Source organism: Artibeus jamaicensis, unplaced genomic scaffold, assembly GCF_021234435.1.
Source record: "Artibeus jamaicensis isolate MK-2021 breed Jamaican fruit bat unplaced genomic scaffold, CSHL_Jam_final scaffold_369, whole genome shotgun sequence".
NCBI lineage: Eukaryota > Metazoa > Chordata > Mammalia > Chiroptera > Phyllostomidae > Artibeus > Artibeus jamaicensis.
The window spans coordinates 34068768-34079054 of record NW_026522042.1 but is presented as its reverse complement, the minus strand read 5'-3'; the positions used below and the strand labels follow the sequence as shown (position 1 = coordinate 34079054).

Here is a 10287-nt window from a genome sequence, read left to right as displayed (position 1 = left end):
GGCAGGAGTGCCTGGCTGCCTGGCCATGTGGATCACAGAATTCGAGTTTATTCTAAGTATGACAAACCACAGGGATCTCTAGGCTGTGGCCTGAGCAGAGTGGTATCTGGAAAGAACTCTGGTTACAAAGTAGATTAAAGACTGTGAGGGACTGAGGATAGGGAGCCACTTAAGACTCTGGTGGCATGTCTCTGGAAGAGGCCTTTGGCCCAGGCACGGGCGGTAGCTGGAGTCTGGCCACATAGGAGCCTGCAGGGGAGCTGACAGAGCAGATGAGGGCTCGAGAGAGGCAGGCAGGACAGTGTTAGGCCTGAGCCAGCGGGTACCAGGAAAACAGCAGGCACAGCCTTCGGTGGGGTCCAGGGTAAGCCCAGCAGACCTTCAGGGTCCAGGCTGTGCTCTCTCTGAGCTATGAGGTGCCATGTGAAGACCTCATGAGGGAGTGAAGCTGTGAGCCCAAGGCAGCTGGCCCAGAAAAACAAGAAGATGGAGCAAAAAATGTGGCCACACAACCATGGTTGTCTTTCCCGCATACATTTTTATTGTTGGTGATGCTGAGTATGGACACAGACAGACATTGATGACACCGGTGTTATACACAGAGGTTTCCATACTCCCCAAAAGGAGACAGCAGACCTGATTCCTCTGGGCTACATGGATGACAACCTCCAGTGACAGGCCAACATTTCCCCTCCCCCCAGGTGTAAGTTCCACACCCCTGGGACCACAGTCCACTGCAGGGGATGCTGAGAGGGCTCTGCATGGCCGGCACACACAGTGGGATTTCTCTGCAGGGTACAGAGCTGAGCGGAGAATGCAGTCCACAGCCCAGTGTGTTGCGATGACCCACGGCGCCTTCCATCCAGGCGGGCGACTCTTGGCCAATGGTCTTCTCTCGCTTTTGCTAATATTCTCACAGACAACAACTGGAACAGGAAACAGGTTTTTAGAAACCAACCCTGTATTCTGAGAATTGGTTTTGATTCACAGGTAAATACGACTTTAAAAAGCCATTCCCTAACTTAAAAAGTGTTGTTATTGATGTGATATACGCCTGAGAGAAATAAAATTCTGGCGGGGTCTTGTTTCTAAGGTCACAGCTCAAGGCTGCGCCTGGTGAGGTCTTCAAGTCGCCTGCCTTCACGTCCCTGCACAGTCAGGGCCCAGCAGCCGGGTATGCATCCCTGCTCACTGGGAGCACGCTTTCTCCTAGGGCCGGGTCCACAGTGAGGTGACCATGAGCTGATCCGGGCCCGCATCAGACAAGAACTGTGGCAGCCACACAGATTCCACCGAGTTTGTTTTTCTCTGCTACAAGGAAATAAACAACATTCTCATCACACATGGGACCCTCACCCTCTGTGGCTTTGAACAGAGCGCGTGTGTCACGGGAAGACACAAGCCCTCCCTGCCCCCCACCGTTTGATCACCCTTTGCACGGTCTCTTCCATTTCACCTTCTGCATGATTAGGCAAAATATGATGTTTGGCTTTTTAAATACGAACAAAACGAATGACTCGGGAAGCTGTTGTGAACGCTGGCGCTCTTGCAGAGTGCGCCTCTAATTACTGTATTTCTTTCTGGCACACAGTTGGAGCGAGCCCTGTGCTCTGGACGGCGGCAGAGGGTTGGGGGAGCTGCATGACATGAATAGAACACAATGTTTTCTACCTGCGGGAATGGGCACAGATCTACCAAGTTACACAGTGACACAGGACGGACGGCAGGTCCTCTCCCCGTGGCACGAGGGTGTAAACAGTCAGAAGATAAAGCTCTTGTGTGTTTCCAGGAAAGCAGAAGTTAAATAGTAGAGCAGCCCTCCTTTCCATCCAAGCTCAGGTTTTCCATTTTGGCTGGTGTCTCTCCTGCAGTGGGGCAGCTGCCCAGGGTCTTCCTTCTCCACTGCCCTCTATACCATGAGCCAGTGGCGCAGCTGTGAAGGAAACAGGCTTTATTTAGATGTGAATTGAGAAGCTGGTGACTGGCTGGTAGCTGTGAGAGGTCTCAGCAGAGAGGATGGTGTGGACACAGCCTGGGAGGCTCATGGGGGCTGGGCCAGTGTTGTGCCTGGGGCAACCTAGACCCAATGCTTATTGAACCTCCTCCAGATCAGTCATCATCACTTGACAAAGGGAAGTTGGGGAGCACAGGCCCCCAACAGGTAGGGCCTTCAGCGACAGGCCACACACGGATCCACTGGCCATGGTGGGCCTCAACACTGTGCACTCAGTTGCTGGCCAAACACTGCACACCAGCAAATCTAGGGCTGGTCTCAGATGTCACCCCGCACCAGCATGCATGTCACCTATGACCCCACCCCCACCCCAGGCTCCCTTGGCTACATCTGGGTGCCTCTGGTCCATCACAGTGCAGGCTGCACCCTGCAGTTCCATGTCCTTACTTGACCCCAACAGGTGCAGGAGCAGGCCTCATGACTGCTCAGGACAGATGAAATCGACAGGATGGCTATTTAGTCTTCTTGTAAATGTCATTGCCTATTATGCAGCTGGGAGTTCAGCCTATTTTTGAGCCCAAGCCATTCTATCACTAAATGGTAAGAAGCACACTTTTTAAACATTTTCAAAACAAGAGCATGCAGAGCTTCTTTCTGACCCAGCCCGATCTGCCGCTGGTCCTGCTGCAGGGCTCCTCCCTCACCCACAATGAGGCGGGGGCTCCAGAGGGTCTGCAGCGGCCAGCAGGCGACGCCGGCACTGGCAGAGCCCAGGTGCTCTGTGAGGGGAGCTGGAGGGCAAGGGAGGCCATGCCTGGGGCCCCGGCTCCAAGCCCCAAGCCTCTGTCCTGGCCACAATCATCAGCGGAAGGCAACTTTCTCTGGAGGAAGATGTGCTGAGGGGCATCTCAGAGCTTCCACGGATTAAGATCAAGCCATGTGTCCATGAATAAGGAGACTAGGAACATGGCTGCAGCCCACCCTGAGTGAGAACAATCAGAGACCATGGACCCCAGAGAGGGTGCAACTGTCAGGTAACAGGGCAGCGATGTAAGACATGTTTTAAAGGTGACATATGCAACTTACAATGATGCACATTTCACAAGAAATAGGTGGACATAATGCGTCGTCCTGGGATGAAGTGAAGGGAAACTGTCAGTCAGGTGGACACAGCTGGGCAGCCACAAGGTGGAGGACAGGCGGCACAGTGGTGGCTCCCAGACTGTGCCCACGAAAACTCTTTCCAGAGTGAGTGCAAAAGAAGGCCATGTACAGACTTGCAAAAGTGTGGAAGTTTATCAGGAGACCTATTTTTAAGGGGATGTCTGAAGGATGTGTTTTTGAAAATCGAGTAAATGATCCTCAAAAAAAAGATGCAAGTGCCAAAAAGTATAATGAACAAATGAACACTAGACATGTGCCTTAACACAAGATGCTATTTCTGTACAAAATAGCAACAGTGATAATAACAACAATAATAATTATGTCTAATTTATAGGTTAAAGAGACAGAAATAAGCTATTGGACACTAATAGCATATCAATCAGCAGAAGGAAGATTTAAATCCTTATAATATTCAAAATGGGGGTTGAAAATTGTTTAACTTTATACTTGAGCTGAAATATGCATGGCATAATTTTAAGTACTACTATGAAAAGAATAGAATAAAGCCCTAAACCTATAGAAAGAAAAAAGTAGAATAAGAAAAAAATTCCCTAAAATTAATCCATAAAAGGTAATAAAGGAGAAAAGTAAACAATGAAAATGGGACAAACAGAGTGGAAAAGACCAAACAAATCAATACTTACAACAAGTGTAAATGGATTAATCTGACTGATAGAGTAAAACATTCCAGGTATATGCAAGTTTTGAAAAAAAACGAAACAGAAAACCGCACATTCTAAGCTCATTGCAAAGCTGAAAATTAAAAGTTTGCAGAAGACATTTCAGGCAAACTCGGAAGAAACCTGGTGCAGCTGTATTTGTTTCAGAGGAAGAGTACTCTAAGAGCCAAAGCATCACACGGGAGAGAAGGTGGCGCAGGCTGCCAGGAAGATGCGATAGCTCTAAACATGTATCTACCCCGGAGAACAGAACGTGTAAACAAAACCGGTGCCACTGCCGTGGAAATTGGACAAGTGCGCTATCAGGGCAGGATATTACAGAAACATCTCTTTATTACTTGTGGTCAAGCAGAGTTAAGTTAGCAAGGTTGTGGAAGGTTTGAAGAACAGCATATAGAAGCCTAATCTAATGAACAGAAGGAGAATGTTGTACCAACAATTAGAAACACACATAGATAAAAATTTAAGTAATGTTGATAAATATTAAAATTTGAATAAGTAATGTTGATAAATGGATCAGATACTCACCCACAGAGAAATCCCAACACGCTTCAAAGAACAGGGAGCATAGGTGTCTGAACACAATGCACAGTTAATTTAGAAATTGATGACAAAAAGATACATGAAACATTCCCATATATTTGGAAATTTAAAAGCAGACTTGAAGAAATCAGAATAAATATTAATATATGCTTAGAACTGAATAATAAGAAAAATGCTGTTAAAAGTTGTAGAATACAGCATGCGGGGCATTTTGAGGGAAATTTCATAGCTTTGAAGGCTTATATCAGAAAACTGAAAGGTTGAAAAGCAGTGATCCAAAGTCTAAATTAAGATGTTGACAAAAGTATAACAGAGTAAACCCAAAGAAAGAAGAATGAAGAAATAATAGACAGGAGTGGAAATAAATGAAGAGTAAGCAAAGCAAGAATAGGACCCTGCACCAAGGCATCTGCCCTTCAAACTGTGTATGAGAAAGTTCTCTGTCCCCACACACCTCCCTTGTCCACACCTGCCTGAAATCATGCCCCTTAGATGGTTTCTGAGTCAATGCGGCATCCAAGTTCTGGAAGGATTGGCTGTCCAGCATTCACAGCTGACATTCATGCCCCAACTCGGCCCTCGCCCGGTCTGGGGCTGTCTCAGGAGGTGATGGAAGTGGGAATGCCTACCAGCTCACTTCCCCCTGACCAGCTATGTGACTGTGTGCTGGTCCTTAGCCTCTCTGTGCTTTAGGGGTCCCCTCATAGGGTGTGGGAGTTAAAATGTGTCACGAGTTTGCTCTGTCAACAGTGTCAGGGCCCTTTCTGCAGCTGCTCCATGGCATGTGATAAATGCAGGTGGAAGCTCCCCTGTGAGCAGATGTCTCCCAGCTGTAGGGTGGGGAGAAAGAATGAACACTGCCGTGGGCCTGGTATGGCCCCTACTGTCTCCTACCTGAGCCTCCCCTTGTCGCCCCCAGACACTCTGCAGACCCACCCTGATAGAGGGGTCCGAGTGATCCTGTCAACTGTCATCTGATCTGGGCTCCATCAGATCCCAGCTCTAGACCTTCTGGAGCCTCTCGCCTCCTGCAGGTGACCTGGGCTGCTCCAGGTTTTTCTCCCTAGCTCATCCCCCAGTGGGGCACGCATGCTTTACTGATCCTACAGTTGCCCTGCCCACCGCTCAGGGCCTTTCTCCCTGCTGTGTCCCCACTTGGAATGTAGGCCCCTTGGAATGTGTAGCATGTAAGATGAATCTTACATGCCACACAGACGTCTGCTCAGATGCCGCCTCCTTGGTAGGCCCCAAGTCACACTCTGCCCCTCTCTTGCTTTCTCTTTCTCCACATTCCCATCTACATCAGATATACTTCATCTGCTGCCTGGTCCTCCTCAGGTCAGGGGTCCGCAGAAGGTGGTGTCAGGGAGCATTTGCTGAATGAATAAATGAGCCTCCCAGCTTTCTGAGAGCTGTGGTTCAGGAATAAGCCTTGCTCTCCAGACCCGTCTGCATCAGCCAAGGGGACGGCGCGGGGGAGCAGCACATACTCACCGTGAACTGGCGCACCTGCCCTCTGTCCACCAGCTGGCGCTCCTTCTCTGGAGTAATGGCATAGGCCACTTTCTAGGAGAGATGGAGAGACCGCGGGCACTGGCACATGCTCAGAGAGGTGACTCGGCTCCCCAGTCAGCCTGTGGTCAGCTGCAGGAGCTGACATCTGGGTCCCCTTAGACCTTGGAGCAGAGTGTGGCACAAGCTGAAAAGGCAGATGCTGGAGAATTCCTGTCCCCACATCAGCTCATGGTGGGCTCCGAGTGGAAGTAAACAGCACTCACTCCCACTGGCTCGAGTTGGGCCCCAGGGCACCTGAATCTTACATGCCACACAGGAGGAGAGGCATCTGCTTTCTGTCCCATTCAGCTCCAGGAAGCCGGCCTTCCTTCTACCTCCTGCCCAAATGGCCCAGGCCCCAGGGCCTAGACAGAGAGCAGCTGTGCTCCTTGGTGGTCCTCTGGGGCCCACCTCTCAGCAGCTGCCATCTCTGACTCACTGAGGCCAGGTTTTCCTCCAGTGTCGCAGCCCTAGGGGACCCTCCCACAGCCTCTGCTGCCTTGGGTACTGAGATTTGATGCAGTTTATGTGCAGAGTTTGGCCAGCAGGAAGTGAGACGCCACTTGATGTAGTCAGTGGCCTCATGATCAGGTGCCTGGGAGGGGTAAGAAGTCCTGTCCACATACACACCTCCCGCAGGGACCCGGGCAAACTGTAGAACTTGTAGGCCGCATAGATGGGCACCATGGACATGGAGGATGCTGCGATGGTCCACCCCAGCGCATTGGCCCACTCGGGGAAAACGTAGTCTCCATAGTGCGGGGGCCTGAAGGTCACGATGCTGACCACGACCACAAACTGAAAGCAAAGGCAGAGGTCAGGTAGTGACATTTGGCTGGCAGGTGGCAGGGGGTGGGCACAGAGGTGGAATGGAGCCATTGAGTTGGGGTGGAGGGTCTCCCAGCCACCACAGCTATAGGGACCCCAGCCCTGCAAACCAGGGAACCCAGGCGATGGGCCCGCTTCTGCAGCTGCCCAGTGACTCCCGAGTTGCTGTCACAAGACAGCGTTCATGAGACGCACATCTTCTCACTTCTTTCTGAGTTTGACTAGTGGGAATGCCCTCAGCTGGCCTTTGACAACCTCACACCTTGTTCCATCTGGGGGACTTGAGCAAGTAGAGCAGCCCAAGAACAGCTTGCCTGTCTCGAGGTCACACACCCACAGCTTTCACTCTCTGGACTCTGGGGAGATGGACATACTGGAGACCGGCCTCACGCTGCCAGGAGGGGGAGACAGGCAGCTCCCAAATGTGCAGGCGTGGCTCTGGGAGAAGCACCGTTCAGATCGCTGAACTTCTGATGCCTCTCTCTCTCTTTCACTCACTAGCATTTGGGCTGGTCTGTGACTGGGTCTGCCTGAGCTGCCTGTCCACCCCAGGCCTCCCTGAGGTGACCACTGGGCTGGCTGAGGTGAGAGGAGAGCCAGGGCCAGGGGGTGCTGACCTCTCTGCACAGCTCCTGGGCTTTCCACTCAGACCTGGACTTGGCCTTGAATGGCCATCTGGAGCTACCTGTTCAGATCTGCCAGGAGGGTTTAGGTGTCGAGAGCCATCAGGTCTCAGTCACAACCACTCAGCCCTGCTGCTGCAGTGTGGAAGGAGCCATGGGCTGCCTGGAACGAATGCCGTGCCTGTGCTCTGCTAAACCAGGCACGTGTGGATTTGGCCCAGATGCTAAAAGCCAGGCAGCTAGTAGACATGAGTGGTGCCTGGGCCTGGGGAGGGTCCCTGGGGGCAGAGCTGTAACAGAGTCCACATTACTCTGCCCTCTGGACTGAGGACTTGTCTCCCCTGGTGGTCTGAATTCTATCTTGGTCCTCCAGGCAGGAAGTCAATAATCTCACTCATCTTAGGCCTCCCCTCTAACGCAGAGGGGTGGCCAAATGCAGGACACATGAGGGCCTTAGTTATGGGAAGATCACCCTGGGTGTGAGGTTTCTCAGTGGGTCTAGTGGGAGTGGAGCACACCTTCAGGAGACCAGAGAGGATTTCTGGGACCAGCCTGCCCTTCTGGTCTCCAGGAAGCATGGAGCCCCCTCCGCAGCCTCAAGCACGTTCACTTACCCAAGTGAAAACCTGCCTGCGGCCACCACCGCTGACTCTGGGTTAGGCCTGAGAGCTGGGGCAGAGCAGCAACCTTTGCATGGCCTTTGGCCCCTTACCAGGAGGAAGCAGGGGCTGACGAACTTCCAGCACAGCCGCCAGTAGAGGCTGGGCCGCTGACCGGTCATCTGCTTGATGTCATCACTAAACTGCCGCACACCTGGGAGAGCCAAGTGGTGAGGTCAGCACAGCACTTTCCCCAAGACCCAGGTCACTGAGGGCCTTGGTCCCCAGTGACCCCTGGCCCCCCCAGGGGACTTCAAGCTCAGGCTGCCTCCTGTAGCAACCAGCCTCACTCCAGACTACCCAGTGGTCTTGCTGACCAGGAATCCCCACACATGTCCCCCATGGTGACACTGGGTGACATTTACTCCTCAATCCTAAGGGTCCTTCAGGGAGACCTGTGGGAAAGCAGCCACTCTGCCTGACCACTCTCCCCCCTCCGCTCACCTCAGGTCCTCCTCCCCATGTCCCGCAGCTGTCCCTGCCCGCCTGCTGCAATCATTTTTTCACTTAAAAATCTGTGGCAAATACTTAACCATCTTAACCATCTGTAAGTGAACAGTTCTGTGGCCTTAAGAGCAGTCACCTCATTGTGCAGCCATCATCTCCACTGATCTCTAGAATTTTTCCATCTTCCCAAACTGAGGCTCTGAACTCACTGAAGAGGAGCCCCCTCGCCCTCTCCCCCGGCCCGGGGAGCCACCCCTCAGCTGCCTGTCTCTGCGCATGTGACAGCTGCAGGAACCTCTGAGAGAATGCACACAGGATTTTCCCTTTGGGGACTGATTTATCTCACTCAGCATAGACCATCCCCATGGTAGCATGTGTCAGGATTTTCCTTTTTTAAAGGATGAATGGCATTTCATTACTGTATGTGTAAGCATCATTGTTAAAGGAAAGCTATTACCAGATGACCAGTATTTTCTCCAGGGGATCCTAAAAGAGGGGTTTGCTGCCCCCGAATTTAGCCTGGGCTCTGGTCATACTGTCATGGCTGGTTTGCTGAGCTTGTTGGGTACGTCTTGTAGGTGCCACGTGTGGGAACATATCAGGAAGGACCTCCATTCAGAATTCCCTCTCACACTGCAGTCCCACCATCAAAACCCTGGATGTGAAAATGGACCTGGGGGCAAAGAAGAATGGAGAAGGGCAAACCCAAAGGCCAGCAAAGAGGGGAGTGTCCACCTGGGGCCCCACGGCCCCTCTGGACTCAGGCCCAGGAGCAGGTCCAGGGCTACCCTGCCTGGCACTGGGCCCTCAGCACTGAGACCCACAGGGCTCCTTGGCACACCAGTAGGTCAGTGTGTTCTGATGCAGACTCTGTTTTATTATATTTAAGTTAGAGGGATATGAATTGCTTTTGGGGGAAATAATGCAGATCTCTGTCTTCTGAGGGCTTGGGGAACACCCTTGGGGGTAGGCAACCATCGTCCAGCCAGGTTCCCTCCAGCCTCCACCAGCAGTGGGTTTATGGCTGTGGGCGAAGCTCGAAGCTTCTCTTGCTCCATGAGATGTTATTTTGGGGGTAGGGGAGAGATACAAGGTATTGATTCAAGGTGCCAATGAAAATACAATATTTCCTTCAATATTTCTCTATTGAATGAGAGTTCAATGTTTCCTCTTTCTGTAGAACAAATATAATTGAAAAAAATGTTCTCAAGATGCAACTGTCAGGTAAGCCTCTCAAAACCAGGGCATGTTAATAAATTATAGTTTCCATGGCTCCGTGGCAGAGAATATGACCCCCTCTGTGAGATGAGGGGTCACATGAAGTTGGAGTTTGTGCAACATCAGGCCTTTAGCCTCAGTTCAGAGCCATGTGCCTATTTTCCTTAAAGACACCTGGTCAGGTGAGCTGAGTTGGTACCATGGTGCATTTTATGGGAGAGAAAACTGAGGGAAGAGAAGTGGGTGGCCTGCCCAGGCCAGCCCTGGGAAAAGGGCAAAGCCTCCTCTAGGTTCTTCTGCTGCTGTTAAATGACACTTGGTCTCCATGCCAGGATGGATGGAAGGCCATGGATGCAGGCTGGGGCTGTGCCTTGTCTGGGGGCTGTCTGCTGACCAGCAGGCCTCCAGCCTGTGGGACTCACAGTTCTAACTTATGAAGCAGCACCTGGATCTGGAAGAGCCTGAAGTCAGGTGAGCAGTGATGTCTCTGGTAGGTAAGGAGTTCTGTGCTATAGGAGCCTGATACATGAGCAGCGGCACCTTGAAACACAATGACTGATGAAGAGCATTTGTTAATCATGTTCTCTGACGAGGAATAGCCTCAGCTTGTTTCTCTG

The 10287-nt window shown here is 51.6% G+C and overlaps 1 protein-coding gene across 2 annotated transcripts in view; it reads right to left on the bottom strand.

The window, feature by feature from the left end:
• Positions 1 to 534: 534 nt before the first annotated feature.
• SLC6A3 (solute carrier family 6 member 3) overlaps positions 535 to 10287 on the bottom strand; it is a 37479-nt gene continuing 27726 nt past the window's right edge. Inside the window, exons 12-15 of one of the 2 annotated variants that reach the window (XM_053657339.1) lie at positions 8059 to 8159; positions 6526 to 6693; positions 5836 to 5907; positions 535 to 926 (exon numbers count right to left, since the gene is read on the bottom strand). In XM_053657339.1, coding sequence (XP_053513314.1) covers positions 651 to 926; positions 5836 to 5907; positions 6526 to 6693; positions 8059 to 8159 — 617 coding nt within the window. In that variant the 3' untranslated portion in view covers positions 535 to 650. Of the gene's footprint in view, positions 1934 to 5835; positions 5908 to 6525; positions 6694 to 8058; positions 8160 to 10287 lie in introns of both variants that reach the window. The other variant, XM_037137301.2, reaches the window with a different exon arrangement.